This window comes from Schistocerca cancellata, chromosome 2 (assembly GCF_023864275.1).
Source record: "Schistocerca cancellata isolate TAMUIC-IGC-003103 chromosome 2, iqSchCanc2.1, whole genome shotgun sequence".
In the NCBI taxonomy this organism is placed as follows: domain Eukaryota; kingdom Metazoa; phylum Arthropoda; class Insecta; order Orthoptera; family Acrididae; genus Schistocerca; species Schistocerca cancellata.
In genome coordinates this window covers 1,040,628,625-1,040,648,415 of record NC_064627.1, presented here as the reverse complement: position 1 = coordinate 1,040,648,415, position 19,791 = coordinate 1,040,628,625, and the positions used below count along the sequence as shown (strand labels likewise).

At 43.4% G+C, this 19,791-nt stretch overlaps 1 protein-coding gene across 3 annotated transcripts in view; it reads right to left on the bottom strand.

The window, feature by feature from the left end:
* LOC126163018 (probable multidrug resistance-associated protein lethal(2)03659) overlaps positions 1 to 19,791 on the bottom strand; it is a 262,484-nt gene that overhangs the window by 50,626 nt on the left and 192,067 nt on the right. For all 3 annotated transcript variants that reach the window (XM_049919887.1, XM_049919885.1, XM_049919888.1), the window contains 4 exons: positions 10,734 to 10,890; positions 10,191 to 10,329; positions 9,981 to 10,091; positions 9,669 to 9,905 (listed from right to left, as the gene is read on the bottom strand). In XM_049919887.1, the coding sequence (XP_049775844.1) occupies positions 9,669 to 9,905; positions 9,981 to 10,091; positions 10,191 to 10,329; positions 10,734 to 10,890 (644 nt within the window). The remainder of the gene's footprint in view (positions 1 to 9,668; positions 9,906 to 9,980; positions 10,092 to 10,190; positions 10,330 to 10,733; positions 10,891 to 19,791) is intronic.

The window sequence follows — 19,791 nt, the reverse complement described above, 5'->3', positions numbered from 1 at the left end:
GACCTAGATGTAAGGAGGGCGGAAGAAACTCCTTCCGTCGCCAAAAATTGACACAAACGGTCTTACTGGGTGAGAAACGGAAGCCGGTTTCGATGCTCCACGAGTGGAGGCGATCGAGACATCCTTGAAGACGTCGTTCAAGAAGGCTGGTCCGTTGAAAGCTGTAGTAGATCGCAAAATCGTCCACAAAGAGGGAGCCCGAGACATCAGGAAGGAGACAATCCATAATTGGATTTATGGCGATGGCAAACAGTACAACACTCAGCACGGATCCCTGGGGTACCCCGTTTTCTTGGGAGAAAGTACGGGAGAGAGTAGTGTTCACCCGCACCCTAAAAGTGCGCTCTGCCATAAATTCGCGAAGAAAAAGGGGCAGCCGGCCTCGAAAGCCCCAGGAGAACAGTGTGCGAAGGATGCCTGTCCTCCAACAGGTATCGTATGCTCTCTCCAGATCAAAAAATATTGCTACCGTTTGGCGTTTCCGGAGAAAATTGTTCATGATATAAGTGGAGAGAGCAACAAGATGGTCAACTGCAGAACGATGCTTCCGAAATCCGCATTGGGCTGGTGTTAAAAGACTGCGGGATTCCAGCCACCAAGCTAAACGGTAATTCACCATACGCTCCAAAACCTTACAGACACTACTCGTGAGAGAAATGGGGCGATAGCTAGAGGGGAGATGTTTGTCCTTGCCAGGTTTCGGAACGGGAACGACAATAGCTTCCCGCCACCGTTTAGGAAAGGTACTGTCGGTCCAAATTCGATTATAAAGGCGAAGGAGGTAACGCAGACTAGGGGTTGGTAAATGCAGCAACATTTGGACATGGATACCATCCGGTCCTGGGGCGGAGGAGCGAGAAGATGAGAGGGCATGTTGGAGTTCCCGCATGGAGAAAACAGTATTGTAGCTTTCGTGATTTTGGGAGGAGAAAGCAAGAGGTCGCACTTCCGCTGCACGTTTCTTCGGGAGAAACGCTGGCGGGTAATTTGAAGAGCTTGAAATCTCAGCAAAGTGCTGACCCAACGAGTTAGAAATTGCGACGGGATCCACTAAGGTATCATGCGCGACAGTGAGCCCAGAAACCGGGGAGAAACTAGGCGCGCCTGAGAACCGTCGAAGCCGACTCCAAACTTCCGAGGAGGGAGTGAAGGTGTTAAATGAGCTAATAAAGAATTTCCAGCTTGCCTTCTTGCTATCGCGGATGACGCGACGGCATCGCGCACGGAGCTGCTTATAGCGGATACAGTTGGCCAAAGTAGGATGGTGACAGAAAATGCGAAGAGCACGTCGCCGCTCACGTATTGCATCACGGCATGCCTCGTTCCACCAAAGAACCGGGGGGCGCCGGGGCAATTCGGAGGTGCGTGGTATTGAACGTTCCGCAGCTGTAAGGATAACGTCGGTAATGTGTGTGACCTCATCGTCGACGCTGGGAAAGCGACGGTCATCGAATGTCGCGAGAGACGAAAAATGTGTCCAATCGGCTTGGGCAAACTTCCAGCGTCGCGGGCGCATATATGGCAGTTGAGGCTGCAGTCTGAGGACACATGGAAAGTGGTCACTCGAGTGTGTATCATCAAGGGCGAACCATTCGAAGCGCCGAGCGAGCGGAACAGTACCGACCGCAAGGTCCAAATGAGATAAGGTTGTCGTGGAGGCAGACAAAAATGTGGGGACCCCAGTGTTGAGGCAACTAGATCCGCTTGGTGGAAGACGTCTAGCAATACGGAGCCACGTGGACAAGGGTGTGGAGATCCCCAAAGCGGGTGGTGGGCATTGAAGTCCCCAACCAGCAAATAGGGGGGTGGAAGCTGACCAAGAAGATGAAGGAGATCAGCTCGTGCCATTGGTGTGGACGATGGAATGTATACAGTACAAAGAGAGAACGTGTATCCGGAAAGTGAAAGACGGACGGCGACAGCTTGGAAGGAACTGTTTAAGGGGATTGGGTGATAATGGAGAGTATCATGGAGAAGAATCATGAGTCCTCCATGGGCTGGAGAGCCTTCAACAGAGGGGAGATCATATCGGACAGACTGAAAATGAGGGAGAACAAAGCGGTCATGGGGACGCAGCTTTGTTTCCTGAAGACAGAAGATGACCGGCGAGTAGGAGCATAAGAGGACCGACAATTCATCCCGATTGGCTCGAATGCCGCGGATATTCCAGTGGATAATGGACATGGGGTGAAAAGAAAATGGAGGAATGTGACCAAAGTTGCTGTCAACTCAAAGACTGCTCGGAGCTAGCAACCGACAGCATGGAATGGCATTCAGCCGAAGGCAGAAGATCCTGATCCATAGGTTGGGCAGGAGCAGTCCCTGCCACCAGCGATCGGCCGGTTGACCGGCCACCAGCAGTGCGCCTCGGCGACACAGAAGATGGCCGAGGGCGATTTCCGCCAGGTGGTGCTGTAGAGGGGGCACGCCTTGGCGGAGAAGGAGAGGAACTGGGTTTCTTTGTAGCCTTCTTGGAAGAATGTTGTTTAGATGAAGGAGGAACCGATGGTTGTGAAGTTGCGGTACGTAAAAACTCTTCACGAGTATGCTCTTTTTTCGAAGACTTGGCGTCCGACTTTTGGGCTCGAGATGTAGCAGAACTCGACGAAGGGTGAGCCACAGAGTGGGCAGGCGAAAGTGGTGAGGTTGAACGAGCGATCTTTGCGCTGGCCGATCTGACGACCGTGGTACTAAAGGTGAGGTCGCAAGTCTGCGTGGCCGCCTCCTTTGTTGGCCGAGGAGAAGCAAGGACAGTGCTGTATTTTCCTGTCTGAGGCACGGTGGGCTTGCGACTGGCGAATAATTTTCGAGCAGCAAAGGTCGACACCTTTTCCTTCACCCTTACAAAACACTCGTTCGACCTATACTTGAGTATTGCTCATCAGTGTGGGATCCGTACCAGATCGGGTTGACGGAGGAGATAGAGAAGATCCAAAGAAGAGCGGCGCGTTTCGTCACAGGGTTATTTGGTAACCGTGATAGCGTTACGGAGATGTTTAACAAACTCAAGTGGCAGACTCTGCAAGAGAGGCGCTCTGCATCGCGGTGTAGCTTGCTCGCCAGGTTTCGAGAGGGTGCGTTTCTGGATGAGGTATCGAATATATTGCTTCCCCCTACTTATACCTCCCGAGGAGATCACGAATGTAAAATTAGAGAGATTAGAGCGCGCACAGAGGCTTTCAGACAGTCGTTCTTCCCGCGAACCATACGCGACTGGAACAGGAAAGGGAGATAATGACAGTGGCACGTAAAGTGCCCTCCGCCACACACCGTTGGGTGGCTTGCGGAGTATAAATGTAGATGTAGATGTAGATTTCCTGGATGAGCTTCTCGTCCTTAAAAACGGGGCAATCTCGAGAGGAAGCAGCGTGGTCACCCATACAGTTGATGCAGCGAGGGGATGGAGGTGGACAAGCACCCTCATGGGCATCCTTGCCACACGTAACACATTTGGCTGGATTGGAACAGGACTGGCTGGTGTGATTGAACCGCTGACATCGATAGCAACGCGTAGGGTTTGGGACGTAAGGGCGAACGGAAATTATCTCATAGCCTGCTTTGATTTGCGATGGGAGTTGAACTGTGTCAAATGTCAAGAAGACAGTGCGGGTTGGAATGATGTTCGTGTCAACCCGTTTCATTACTCTATGAACTGCCGTTACGCCCTGGTCAGACAGACAGTGCTGAATTTCTTCGTCAGACAATCCATCGAGGGAGCGTGTATAAACGACTCCACGCGAGGAATTCAAGGTACGGTGCGGTTCCACCCGGACGGGGAAGGTGTGGAGCAGAGAAGTACGCAGCAATTTTTGTGCCTGGAGGGCACTGTGTGTTTCTAACAACAGGGTGCCATTTCGTAATCTGGAACAAGACTTTACAGGACCTGCTATTGCGTCGACTCCTTTCTGAATAATGAAAGGGTTGACCGTGGAGAAGTCGTGACCTTCATCAGACCGAGAAACAACAAGGAACTGTGGCAACGATGGAAGACTCGTCTGTGGCTGAGACTCAGTATACTTACGTTTGTGAGCAGACTTAGTGGAAGGTGAGGAAACTATTGCGGAAGAATCCCCCATGATTACCGGCGTCTCCGATGGCGCGCTCCTCCCTTGTGGGGGCCCTCTCTGAGGGCACTCCCGCCTTAGGTGATTGTTCACACCTCAGGTCACACCTCCCGACAAACGGACGGAGGGACCAATCGGCATTTTCGGAAGGTATCAGCTCGGGTAATCACCCCTCCCTGGGCCTGGCCGTTACCAGGGGGTACGTAAGTGTCCTACCTGTCTACCCGGGGCGGGGAATTACGCGTTACCCCGTCACCGGCTACGCACGAAGGGCGTGGGTCGGCCTTCAGACACGCACAGGGAGGAAGAAAGAGAAAGGGAAAGGAAGGAAGAGAGGTCTCAAACGCCGCAGCGGAGAAAAGAGAAAGAGAAGAGGTAACGAAAAGAGAAGGACAAAGGAAGGAAGAAGACAGAGAAGGACAAAGGAAGGAAGAAGACATAAAAGCAAGGAAGGCAAAGAATGCAGTACATTTACGAGCGTCCGTCTCCGGACGTAGGCACAAACCATACTCCCAGATGGGGAGAAAGGGAAGGAAAGAGCCAGAGGTGAGGGGAGGAGGGGCGAAGATAGGGATGGGGAAGGATGCAGAAAGGGAAGGTATGCAGCCCGGAAAGGAAGGAAGGCCACATTAGCTCGGGGTCCCGTGCTCGCTACGCACGTATCCACAAAAGAGTTGTGGACCCCCTGGGGGGAGTCTTGACTTGTGTCAATGACACTGGAACAAATTTCCATGACATTGCCCTCAGGGTCATTTACCTTTTATAGCTCCTCTATCTACTCGTTCCACCTTTCAAATTTCTCCTCTTTGCTTATTACTGGATTTTCATCTTAGCTGTTTATATTTGTACAGTTGATTTTCCTTTTTCCAGCCATTACTAACTTTCGTATAGGCAGCACCTTTCTTTTTCCTAGTTATACAAGCTTCTAAATCCTTACATTCCTGGTTAGCCATTTTGCACAATCAAAACCATTACCAAGAACTGAAGTTTTCATGATCGTATTATATCCACCATAGACATAAAATTCACTACCTTTAACAATGCAGCAATCTAATTTTGGCAAATTTTTTAGTCCGATAATGTTACACATATTTCTGATGTCTCCCCCCCCCCCCCCCTCAAACTCTCCCACCCCTTCCTCTATCTCCCCACTTCTAAAACACAGTCGTCCAAGAGCCACTTACCTTATTCGAACACTGTTTTCCCCCAAAACTTACCAAGGTTAGAGCAAAGTCTACAAAAAAGCCATGGATTACTCGAGGAATAGGGGAATCTTGTAAAACAAAAAGAAAACTGTATCTGTCAATCTGAAAGTTCCGATGTTGATGCTATAGCACATCACAAGAAATACTGCGAAATATTAAAGACTGTAATACGGATGTCAAAGCAAATATATTACAAGGAAAAGATAGTCATATCAGATAACAAAACAAAGACAATATGGGATATAGTGAAGGAGGAGACCAGTAGAACCAGACATGAAGAGGAACAAATAGCATTTAGAGTAAATGCTACATTGGTGACAGATGTGTATAGTGTTGCAGAACTTTTTAATAAACATTTTATAACTGTTACTGAAAAGATGGGGTTGTCAGGTTTGGTAGATGCTGCTATGGAATACCTCAGACCAGAAATTTCAAGCAACTTCCATAATATGAATTTGACCCTCACTACCCCAACAGAAATGATGTCCATCATAAAATCTTTAAAATCAAAAACATCTAGTGGGTATGATGAAATATCAACAAAATTAAAGAATGTGATTCTGAGCTAAGTAACATATTAAGCTATCTGTGTAACCAGTCATTTATCAGTGGACTATTTCCTGAATGGCTGAAATATGCTGAAGTTAAGCCACTGTTTAAGAAGGGAGATAAAGAAATAGCATCAAGTTTCCATTCAATTTCACTGTTGCCAGCATTCTCAAAATTTTTCAAAAAGTAATGTACAGTCTGCTTTATAACCATCTTATCTCATAACATACTGTCAAAGTAACAGTTTGGATTTCTAAAAGGTTCTGATATTGAGAAGTCCATCTACACTTACAGTGAAAATGGGCTTAATTCATTAGACAAATTGCAGGCAACTGGTATATTTTGTCATCTGTCAAAGGCATTTGACTGCGTAAATCACTATATCCTTTTAAGTAAATTAGAGTATTATAGTGTAACAGGAAATGCTGCAAAATGGTTTAAATCTTATATCTCTGGCAGGAAACAATAATAGGTGTTATTAGGAAAGAGACATGTATCAAGCCATCAGGCATCATTCAACTGGGAACTGATTACATGTGGGGTCCCACAAGGTTCCATTCTGGGGCCCTTACTTTTTCTTGTGTATATCAATGACCTTTCATCAGTAACATTATCAGATGCCAAGTCCGTTTTGTTTGCCGATGATACGAACATTGCAATAAATAGCAAATCAAGTGTAGTCTTAGAAAGATCAGCTAATAAAATATTTGTGGACATTAATCACTGGTTCCTAGCCAATTCTTTGTCACTAAACTTTGAAAAAACACACTACATGCGGTTCAGAACTTTTAAGGGGTGTCCCACGAGTATATGCCTAACATAGGATGACAAGAAGATAGAAGAAGTGGACAGTGTTAAATTCTTGGGATTACAGCTTGATAATAAATTAAACTGGGAGGAGCACACCACAGAACTGCTGAAGCATCTTAACAAATCTCTGTTTGCAATGTGAATTTTGTCAGACATAGGGGATATAAAAATGAAAAAGCTGGCACACTATGCTTACTTTCATTCCATAATGTCATATGGAATTATTTTTTGGGGTAATTCATCAAGCCAAACTAAAGTTTTACGCGCACAAAAACGTGCAGTAAGAGTTATATGTGGTGTGAACTCAATAACATCCTGCAGAAGCCTGTTTAGGGAACTAGAGATACTAACTACTGCTTCCCAATATATTTATTCCTTAATGAAATTTGTCATTAAAAGTATATCACTTTTTCAAACCAACAGCTCAATTCATGGAATCAATACTAGAAATAAGAATAATCTTCACAAGGATTTAAAGTCACTTTGTCTTGTACAAAAAGGTGTGTATTATTCAGGAACACACATTTTCAGTAACTTGCCAGCAGCCATAAAAAGCTTAACAACCAATGAAATTCAGTTTAAGAGAAGTGTAAAGGATTTATTGGTGGCCAACTCCTACTCCATTGATGAATTTCTCAGGAAAACCAACTGATTTGTGTGTGATATATACTGGCAGGTCGATAGACACACAAACATACACACAAAATTCAAACTTTCGCAACCAACAGTTGCTTCATCAGGAAAGAGGGAAGGAAAGGGAGAGGTTTTAAGGGAGAGGTTTAGGATTAATGGCAAAGAGTTTGGGCAGAGATGTCAGTCGAGGTGGAAGTACAGAGGCAAAGATGTTGTTGAAAGACAGGTGAGGTATGAGCGGCGGCAAATTGAAATTAGAAATTAGCGGAGATTGAGGCCTGGTGGATAACGAGAAGAGAGGATGTGCTGAAGGGCAAGTTCCCATCTCTGGAGTTCTGCCAGGTTGGTGTTAGTGGAAAGTATCCAGATAACCCGGAAGTTTAACACTGTGCCAAGATGTGCTGGCCGTGCACGAAGGCATGTTTAGCCACAGGGTGATCCTCATTACCAACAAACACTGTCTGCCTGTGTCCATTCATGCGAGTTGACAGTTTGTTGCTGGTCATTCCCACATAGAAAGCTTCACAGTGTAGGTAGGTCAGTTGGTAAATCACGTGGGTGCTTTCACACGTGGCTCTGCCTTTGATCATGTACACCTTCCGGGTTACAGGACTGGAGTAGGTGGTGGTGGGAGGGTGCATGGGACAGGTTTTACACCGGGGGCGGGTACAAGGGTAGGACCCAGAGGGTAGGGATAGTGGTTTGGGGATTTCATAGGGATGAACTAAGAGGTTACGAAGGTTAGGTGGACGGCGGAAAGAAACTCTTGGTGGAGTGAGGAGGATTTCATGAATGCTGGATCTAGATGGGAGAGACTGGGTCTGTGTGCAATGAGGAGGAGGTTGAGATTTGCTGGAAAGGTTGTGAAGGGTGAGTGAGTTGCCTTTCCAGAGGTGGGAAACCAGGAGATTGGATAGTTTTTTGAGGTGGAGGGTGGCATGCTGTTTTAATTTGCGGTTTGCCTGTAGGTGAATGCTCTGAACAGCCGGTGTGGATGTGGGAGAGGAAAGACTGAGGACTTCTATTAAGGATAGGAGTTGATGGGTGTGTTGCTGTCCTCAATAAAAGTCCTCAGTCTTTCCTCTCCCACATCCACACCGGCTGTTCAGAGCATCCTCCTACAGGCCAACCGCAAATTAGAACAGCATGCCACCCTCCACCTCAAAAAACTATCCAATCTCCTGGTTTCCCACCTCTGGAAAGGCAACTCACTCACCCTTCACAACCTTTCCAGCAAACCTCAACCTCCTCTCATTGCACACAGACCCAGTCTCTCCCATCTAGATCCATCCTTCATGAAATCCTCCCCACTCCACCGAGAGTTTCTTTCCGCCGTCCACCTAACCTTTGTAACCTCTTAATTCATCCCTATGAAATCCCCAAACCACTATCCCTACCCTCTGGGTCCTACCCTTGTAACCACCCCCAGTGTAAAACCTGTCCCATGCACCCTCCCACCACCATCTACTCCAGTCCTGTAACCTGGAAGGTGTACACGATCAAAGGCAGAGCCAGATGTGAAAGCACCCACATGATTTACCAACTGACCTGCCTACACTGTGAAGCTTTCTATGTGGGAATGACCAGCAACAAACTGTCCATTCGCATGAATGGACACAGGCAGACAGTGTTTGTTGGTAATGAGGATCACCCTGTGGCTAAACATGCCTTGGTGCTTGGCCAGCACATCTTGGCACAGTGTTACACCGTCCGGGTTATCTGGATACTTCCCACGACATCTCTGCCCAAACTCTTTGCCTTTACAAATGTGTGTGTGTGTGTGTGTGTGTGTGTGTGTGTGTGTGTGTGTGTGTGTTGGGGGGGGGGGGGCGCATATACCTGTCCTTTTTCCCCCTAAGGTAAGTCTTTCCACTTCCGGGATTGGAATGACTCCTTACCCTCTCCCTTAAAACCCACATCCTTTCGACTTTCCCTCTCCTTCCCTCTTTCCTGTTTCCTGTTTGTTGCAAAAGCTTGAATTTTGTGTGTATGTTTATGTTTGTGTTTGTCTGTCTATCGACCTGCCAGCGCTTTTGTTTATATATATATAATGACTTTCATATTGTGTTCATTAAAAGATCATTCCACTTGGGACCTGTGGAATGGTACATTAGCTTATTTGTGTTAGTTGTAAATATTTGTCATGTATTATTGTTTTTCTGACATGTTCCACATCCTGGAGGACCTCCTCACTACGGATTAATTGGAATGAAAGTAAATATAATCTAAACAAGTTGATGACAACCATCTGCACGATGTTGAAATTGGTATGTGAATGGAGGAAGTCAGTTTTAACTCATTCCATGTGCACTTACAGAACATAACAATGAAGTAAATTTAACATGCTAATGGGATACAGTACAAATGTACAGAAACACACGAGAAGTATTATGTCTTGCTTACTAACCTTCCCTGCACCCACAGGCCCTATAACAGCAAGCAACTTTCCTGGTACAACTTCTAGAGACACATTCTTCAAAGTATTGTCTGGTGCATCGTCCTGCCATTTTGCAGTTGCATCTTCTAATTTAACAACTGGATTTTCTTTCTGAATTTGTTCCTTTTCATCCTTCAGAAGGATAATGCCATTTTCATGAGCAGCACCCATGTTCACAGTCTTTATTTCTTCATATCTGAGGAATTTCTGTGGATGTATCAGTTAGTTTATTAAACATTTATGTATGAAGAGTGTATGTCAGTCTACACTTAAGAACATTACCTCAATACGTCTGCCAGAAATCAGACCCTCAGCTACAGCAGTGATTGCTTTTGGGAAAGATTCACTCATCGTATGTTTCATGAGGTTGTAATATGCTGCTACAACAAAAACCTAGACATAACAACAAAAATTTCACACAGTAAGATAAGAATTCTTATTAACTGTATCTTTAATCATAAAGTTTGATAAATACTGGAGAAATTCTCTAACCTTTTCCGCTGTCACATCTTCTCCCATCATTACATATATTACAATGCTCACAAACGTAGATAGTCTAGTAATAAAAACACCCATTGAGAATGTAATAGCTCGAATGTACTGCATAGATTTTATAGCATTCATTTCTTTCCTATGGAGAAAGAAAAAGCAATTATGAAACACACTGTTGCAACACTTCGAAAATATTTCAGAAGTTTCTTTAACAAATGGTTTATATGTATCGACTAACAATGCCAGTACTAAAAATCATACACAGAGTAAACTAGCTGAACAGAAACAGGACAATGGACAACAGTAGGAAGATATGCTCACATAATAAAGGAAGGAGCAAAAATTGCAGCTACGGTACTTTTGTAGAAAAGAACATTCAATTTGTAAAACTGCTAATGTATGGAAAAAAGAAAGGAAATGTGAGGAGAAAGGAGCATCGAAGCATCACATACAACTCCCCAAATTTCTCTGTGCATTTCTGAATACAATCATGATCACACATTTTTTAAAACGTGAAATAATCACACTGATTAAGATACACACCTGCGTGCAGCAGCAACTAAATTTGTGAAAGACTTTTCCCATGCGTACATCTTGATAACCTGAATTCCAGAAATTATCTCATTCATGATGCGGACTCTATCATCTGTGCGAAGAGCTGTTTTGTATCGAAATTTTGATGTCAATCTTCCAAGATATCCTGCAAAAACATGGAGTCTCAGTAGCTTACTGAAGCAATAACACTATTACAAGTGAAAAATAAACAACACAACTTTTAAGGAATGTAAAAACCAGACTTTAAAAGCTAACATGATTCCCCTTGCTCCTATTGTACTGCAGCATTACCTTTCTGCAGACAGCCAATAAGAGTGAAATTCATATAGTAAAGTAAGGTAGTGCCTCATTCAATCACAGAAAAGGTAAGGAGCAGATACTCGATGTTTATGAGTGTCAGCAATATTTAGGTGAGATGGAAACAATAAACACAGCAGCCACATTAAAGCATTACAAAATGCTTTAAAGGAAAGAAAAAATGCACATGTAGTTTTCCCCTGTGGCAATAATTTTTCAACAAAAGTACATGTCAATGACTGTCCTCTACAAATGACTAACTGCACACCTGCTTCAATACATAGCTTGCCTGGAACTGGAGAGCTACTCCCATGTCTTAAGTCCGTAAGACGCTCACTAGCTCATTGGTACAGGGCCAGATTATGGATCCTAATGTCCAGGGGTTGAGTACGAGTCAGTCCTAGTATTTCTGTTCTGTGACTTAACTTTTTCTTCTGGCAAAAAGAATGTAAAAAATGCCAAGTTGCACCATGGTTCAGAGTTCAAATTAAGCTCTAGGGTCCCCTATAATTGACTGGGCGAGTCAGCTGAGAGGTCAGAGGAAGGCAAGGGATACCACCTCCAGTAAGACCAAACGCAAAGTATGCACTGTGGTGTTCGAACCAACCTTCGTCATGTTGGTAGCTTTACATAAGAGTAAGGGAGTGTGTGTGAAGAGGCATGAACATTGTTAAGAGATCTAAACCGACATACCCAGAAGAAACACTCTGGCAAAAACTGGAAGCTCTTCATAGTCAGTAAGTGGAAACAAAAACTGTTACATTGCTAATGCAACTGATCTTTTTTAGAAGATGGCCAAATACCAACATATGAGTAACTACCACATATTTTTATTCAATTATCGGTGTGGCCATTCAATACAGCAGGGAACATAGGTATAATATTTAAGAACACCACAAAAGTCTTGAAAACATGTTCAAGGCATCATAAGCACCACAAATTCATTTTATTGGAAAAAAAAGGAAAGGTTATCACTGCATACCATATTTTACAGACCATAACACACTACGGACTATACAATGCACCTTAATTTTTCAGCAGTTTTTTTTAAAAGTAACATTTTTATCATCGGACTGCAAAGTCAGCTTCAAAAATTCTAGTTTATTAAACCAAACTGACATTCGAAGTCCCTGAAAATCGTCATCTGAACTTTTGTTGTCTTCTCCACTGACACATTTGTTTGTAGGTCATTTTAAAGCTGCCTTTAGTGTGAATTCGTGTTGGGAGTCATCCATCATCCGTTTGTTACAGTCCTTCCTCATGCAGACCTTAAATGGTTTATTTACCAAGAAATCAAGAGGTTGCAATTGTGAATTAAGTCCTCCCAAAATAACAGCAAGCTAGCTATTTCCCTGTATCGATCTCTCTTTCACAGAATTTTTAAACGACTGCTGAACTGATCTAGCACAAGAAGAGAACTCTTCTTCAATAAAGCACCTTTCCTTCTCTCCCATACCATTAATCTGTAACTTCATACCAGCCTCATCCACCGAAGCCTTACATACATGACCACCACCACCTGGCAGTATTTTACACGATTTTGGGATTGTTTTTCTATTGAAAATGATCACTGGATTACTGCTAGTACTGTCAGCACAAAATGAAAGGAAAACAATGTATCATCCACTTTTTTTATAGTTACAGTTTTAGCACTTTTCATGGCAACAGTTCTGTTACTCAACACATCAAATGTAAGGAGTTTTGTACATATTCACTATTTAGCTTAGTTCCATACAGGTTTTCTTAAGGTCCACTGCAGTAATATCTTACGAGCATGTATTTGAATATTTCTTATATTAATTCCAATGCTACTTTGACAGTGTCCTTGAATCCATTTCAGTATGTCATCACCTAGCTTTGGCTATTTTACACACAGTTCTCGATTTGCACATTTACATAGTCTTCCTTGTTGGTGGAGGGCCAAAATGCAACTCAGCTGGTCTGTTCCCAAAATGTGCTACATATGCTATTACATTTCATTTATAGCCCACGTCATATGAATACCTTTTATTTTATTTCTTTTTCCTTTACAGAACTAGCTACTAATAAAAATACTGCACTGTTACTGACAACACCAATCACTTTCCATTCAAGTTCGCTGGCACCATAGTCCGCAATGATGCAGCATTATGAGGCAGAAGAGAGGAAGTGTTAGCAAGCTTGTGAATCCCTGCAACTCATGTTCATTGGTGCACTGCTACTGCCAGCTGAATCCAATGTTGGCAGATAGAGGTAGGTCTCCTGTGGCATCTAATATATGGTCATTTTTAGGACTGGAGGGAATTTTAAATCAAACATTGGACATTTTTTATGTTCAAGTATAAGACATCTGAATTTTAGAGACTTTTTTAAGAAAAAAGTCCATCTTATAGTCTGGAAAACATGCTTTCTATAGTAATATGTAAAGTGGAAATTGGTTTCCATGAGTCTGTAAATGTTACCAACTGATTCACAATTTTTTTTACAGTATTCTAGTAAAATTCTGATGGACATAGATTATGTTTTTTTAAACAACAATGAACTGGTTTCTGTTAAACCTACTATGAGAAACTTTAGTGCTTTGCTGTGAATGCGTAGTTTTATTTTATTTCCCGCAGTTCATTTTAAGTAGAACAGCTCAAATTAATTGGGTAAATCTGATGTGATGATTGGTATACTGGTATGAGAGAAATCGCTCCAGCTGCTGAATGTGACAACAGTAGCTTTAATAACATTATTTCACATATTTTCCATCTCTGAACTAGTACCATACAAGGCTTTGGACAATCCAGATTGTGTAGTAGTAGTAGTAGTAGTAGTAGTAGTAGTAGTAGTAGTATCATAAATCAGTAAGCCGAAGATACAATCTTCCTAATGTACAAATTTTCTGTTACAACCAGTTCCCAGAAAAAAAACGAAATTACACATTTTCAGAGTTGGTTTTAAAGAACCTATAAATTGCTATTAAAAAATATAGCAAGTGTACATCCAAATTTTTATTAGAGTTTCGTGTGAAAATTTGAAATAAATTCATCAAGAATTTTTGTGAAGCTTTTCATCTACATACTATATGATCTACTACAATGTAGAGTTCCATACCTTAGAAGTGGGTGAAGTTGCAAAAAGGAGCCGAAATTTTGTTTTCTGACATTTCTCAGGGATACCCAAAATTAGGATGCATATCCAATCATGCAGCAGATTAGAGAAGTCAACAGCATGCGACATCTAAGCACCAATCTGCAGATTTGTGGGGGGAAATGACTTAATATGCCCATTATGTTTTGCTTAGTTTCACTTCACTTTTAATTCAAATGGAGGAGAAGTAAGTGACTAGATAATGAAAAAAGCATGAGGGAACATTATGTGAGAGTAAGAAACAATGCAGCAACATAATTCAACCTTTAAATGGTAAAAGGAGTAGTACGAGGATAGAGGATTGGTCAAATTTCTAATTATGACTGCATAAAAATAAAAGTACGTAATAATTTTTTGTCTGATTGTAGGAAATCTATAGTATTGGTAAACATTGAAAGCCTCACACTGTAGTACTGCTGTATGCCTTTAGAGGAACCAGAAAAAATTCTGCAGTTTACTGATAGTAATATATTTTCTGTCAAATATTAATTTTCACAGTCAGAATTGTCACAGTTAACAAAATATTCTGGGCTATTATGCCATGGTCTAATGGATTTCACGTTAAAGCCCAGAATTTCGTCCCCATCTTTGAAAGACATTTTCAAGGGGGTATCACAGCTCTGTGAATGAAAGTAACAAGACAGGGTGTGAATTTTACATTTAACAAAGCTACAATCCCCCTTGAAAATGTCTTCTGCAGATAGGACAAAAGTCAGGTTTTAAAGTAAAATCCATTCAACCATGGCGTAATAGCCTGGAATATTTTATTAATGTGTTTTCTGCATTTGAAGAGGAACATGCTGCAACAATCTATGCAGAGTTCGTAGAAGTGCACAGCAACACCACACTATCAAATGACAGTTGTTAGATGGCGTTTCCAGAGTGGTCAAACAAATCTGAATCTCTCTGTGGAGAATTGTGAACATCAAAAGTGCAATCATTGTGAAAGTGAAAAATCAATTGCAGAAACAGTCACAGAAACATACTACAGCAACCTCAAACTACCGGAGGCTCAGGACGAACCATTATAGCCCAAAGACAGCTTCAGATTGGTTGGGGTCAACATCTGCAATAGTTGTGCCACTGCTCTGGCCTTAACTTAAGCATTGCAATGAATATCTATAGCTCTTTTCTGCATCAAGAGCTCACTTCCATGCACCACTAAGATTATATCCACCATTACAATTGAAGGTTCTCTCTCACACATTCTTGTTTCTACTGCTTCTTTAATTATACAGTCCCAGTATGTGGGAGCAGAGGGGTAAGACTTTTGTTTCATCAAACAGTATTTTATGTTTGAGAGGCTGCACTCAGCAACTGTGGATTTCATCAGCTCACGATTTTTAATATGCCATTCATGTTCTGCACAGTGATCAGAAATGGTGCGGATGGACTGGCCAATGTAATTTCTTGTGCATTTGCATGGGATGTTGTAAATTTCAGAAAATCTGATGCCAAGACTGTCATTTACAAGGCATACCATCTGCTTTACTTTCTATGTAGGTCAAAAAACAGATCCGATACCTTGTCTTCCTAGGACTGCCTGTTTAGCTGGATGTAGCACTGCAGAAGGGAACGAACACAATTGGTGGCCCATCCCATGATTGTTCAATATTTCCACTTTTCATTTTCTTGGTGAATGCCAACTCGATATCATATGACCCATTGCTGTTCCTCTGGAACACATACCGGTACTTCAGATGATTGATTTCAGAATCCAGGTGGTCTTCAGCAGAAAGTTTTTGCTCTGTGTACCAGGATATTTAATGCCACTCTCTTCTGTACTTGATGGTGGACACTCTGGGCATTCAGATATAAATCTATGTGCGGCAGTTTGCAGTACACACACTGAGTGGCCAAGACATCCATCTGACTTTCATTGTAGCAGAACATCTAGAAACAGCATCCTTCCCTCTTTCTCTGTCTTGGCGGTGACCTGGATGCATGCTACTCATGTGTTCCTGGAAGTGCTCAAGAGCTCTTATGCCATGCTGCCAGACCATAAACATGTCAACATTATGATAAAATGAAGATAGATGAAGAGGAGCTGAATTTAATGCACATTCTTCAAAATGTTCAATAAAAAGTTGACTGTTGCTAGAGCCAATGTTTATACCTTACCATTCCATCCAAAATTTCATAAATTTTGCCATTATACAAAACGTAGATGGTTATCATAACATGTCTGAACAATTTAATCATTTCATTTCAAAGAGTTGGCCAAAACGATATTTCACTCAGGCTGGATGTGATCTCACTGTATACAAAAGTTCCTGTGGAGGACACGTTTAAACTGTTGGCAGAGCATTTTCCTCTTGAAATGATAAAGTTGTTCTGACATGTTATGGCTACCACCTGCTTCTTTTATGACAGTAAATTTTATGAAGTGATGGACAAAATGGCTATGGGTTCTCTGTTGTCTCTATCAATGGTCAATTTTTTTTTATGGAATATTTTGAGGAACATGCATTAAATTCAGCTCCCCTTCGTCTATATTTTCTCGTTATTTTGACGACATGTTTATGGTCTGGCCACATGGTGTAGAAGTTCTCTATCAGTTATAGTAACATATGGAAAGCATGTACCCGAACATCCAGGTCACTGTCAAGAAAGAGGAAAGGCTGGCACTTCTGGATGTTCTGGTACAACCGAAGTCAAATGGGCTTCTCAGCCACCCAATGTACCACAAACCAACAAACACTGCTTTATATCTGAATGCCCATAGTTTCCACCATCCAGTATAGAAGATATCAGCTTTAAATACCCTTGTACACAGAGCAGGCAAAGTTGCACTCAAGCAGCAGATGCTTGCAGATCACTGGTGCAGCACGCTACCTGTGCTTGGCCACAAGAGGAGCTGCAAAGCCGTGCACGGAATGTGGTGCGACCTCAATGTGAATTGTCGTGCACCGTTATTACAACACAGCAGAACTACTGTGTTTTCACGCCACAGAATGGGCAGAAACGGCCAGAAGAAGACGGCAGACACAGAGAAAATGCTTTCGACACAACAACGCACTAGGAATGCAGAAGAGAAGTACGACTAACGTCGTGCACCTGTCCCCCTCTGTACAGTCACTGAATTAGTGGGTCGTGGGCAGAGATGTACGATATCATAGCCAGCTGCTGCAGGGAAGAAATAGGTGTAGAGTCCCTTGACTCAGATGCCATTGTCCAGTTGCAGGCAGCGAGCATGGCCGACCGCCGCGCAGTGGTTGTGCACATAGTTTATCCACCTACTGTGGAGAAGACGACCGCACTGAAACAGCGCGAAAAGTTATCCAAGGCTCTGATCAGGGGCTGCCTCGGCTCTGTGGTGAGAATATGGACCAGGAGGGGCTATCATGTGCCAGATTCCGAGGTGCAACCACTAAGTTGCACAATCTCATGAAGAAGAAGAGACTGCCGCTGTAGAACGTCATTGTGGAAACTGTGATAGATGGCAGAGACATCTTCAGAATAAGGAGGCTCTTAGGCTTACCTGCGACCATCTAAGCTCTTTCCCCTAGCCATGGACCTTACTCAGTGCTTTAGGTGCCAAGCTGAAGAACATGTGGCTAAATACTGCCTCAACTGGCCACAATGTGTTAAGTGTGCCGGGGTGCACGACACCTGCACCTGTGATAGATGACGAGATGAGTAATCAACTTGTGCTAGCTGTGGCAGGCCACACGTGGCAAACTGGCGTGGCTGCCTGGCCTTTCCCAGCGACTGAGAAGACAAGACGACCACAATGTAAGTGTTGCTGAACAAAGACGCAACCGAAGAGGTGAGAAGAGAGCCCCCACTGCCAACAGGTGGCTGGAATACCGTGCCGGTGTGAGTGGCACAGGGGACCAGCCACCAGTTGTAACACAGCAGATGCCACAAGAGCAGGAGATATGCGCCATGCTGGCAGCTTTCAAAGCCACCATGGACGCAAATAGGGCAATTTTTAAGGCCACCCTGTCTGCAGAGACAGAGGAGGCATGCAGCCGACTGCAGCAATTGTGCTCGCAGCTGGCGCTACTTCTGTGCGGACGCCACAGGTGAAGGGATGACACCTGCCGCTGCTCCCCTTATGGAGCAGCCGGCGGAAAAACTCAGCACGACGGATGTGCCGAAGGAGGAGAACACGGGTGCTGCCCAAGAACTCCAATGCCCATCGGTTCTGAGCAGCTCTGCTCTGACGAGTAGGCTACCACAACGATCAGGACACTCTAGAGTATCAGCTACATTGTCCACTACATGGAAGAGAGAACTGCGGCCCTCACTGAGCCTGTCAGCACAGCCAACGAGGGAGGAGTGGTGCTGTTAAGCGACGACACATCTCCGAGCATTTGGCTTCGACACTCTCCCACCAGACACAGATGGGTGACCTGCGTCTTTCCCCACGCCTAGTCACCATTGACGCTGGGCAACAGGGGGCTCCCACAGCCTAAACTGCAGCACTGTAACGGACTGGTCTCTCATGATGAACATATGGCTTGGCATGGTATCCACTTGCATGATACCCACTTCTAACTTAACCCATCCTTGCATGACCTGCCACAGTGAACAAGATTCTGCTACTGCTCTTACCACCCTACCTATCACAGAAATTTTTCCCTTGGCACTTGCTTTGGTTCTTTTTTCCCTTTACTCTTCAAACCACTACACTTCGTTCACTTTTGACCCAATTTGTCTCTAGATGAGCACGTATTTATGGTTAACCTTAACCAGACGTACACAAACATCGCAGTACCCACACCCAGTGTGACCTTACTTTAGTTGAAACTAACCCTTATGCAGAGATGGTAGTAAACCTTCTGTGTTGGTCATCATGCCAGTGTCGGCGTGGAGGGCTCCACCTCTTTATAAAATTTATATAGCAACGAAGTTTCTTACTAAGACCACTTTGATTCAGAAGAAAAGTGAAAATGTTGAACATTCAGGCGATGACATACCAAATTGCATTCCTTCCCTTCTGCAGTGGTACATCCAGCAAAACAGAGTCCTGAGAAGATGAGACATCCGATCTGTTTCCCAACCACCTAAGAAGGTAACACAGATGCCATGCCTTGTTAAGGATAATCTCCACTTCAGGATTCCTGGAATTTACAACATCCCATGTGAATATGCAATCAATTACATCAGTCAGTCCACCTGCACCATTTCAGCCTGCTGTGCAGAATGTCAACGGCATAAAAAAATAAAAAATTAAAATTAAAAAAATCCCGAGCTGGTGAAATCTGCAATTGTTGGGCACAGCCTCTCAAAAACAAACTCCCACACAACTGGACTCTTATGTAAAGAGGCTTTGGAGATAATAGCAGACAATATTAGTGGTGCATGGAAGTAAGCTCTCAATGCAGATAAGAGCCATAGATATTTATCACTATGGTTACAGCAAGGCAGGAGCAGTGGCACCAGCAGTGCAGGTGTTGACACCATCTGTGACAGCATGATTTAATTATCAACCCATCAGATGTCATCTTTGGGCTATATAATACTACCACAGCAGTGATTTTGATAGTCTGTTGCTCCTGACGACGATTGTAGAAATCATCAAAAGATCAAGGTTTAAACGTGAATTGAGGCAGCAAGAAGTCCAAGAAAGTTTCATGTACATCATCCATCACTGGTAAAAATACATGACACTTTGGGATGAATATGC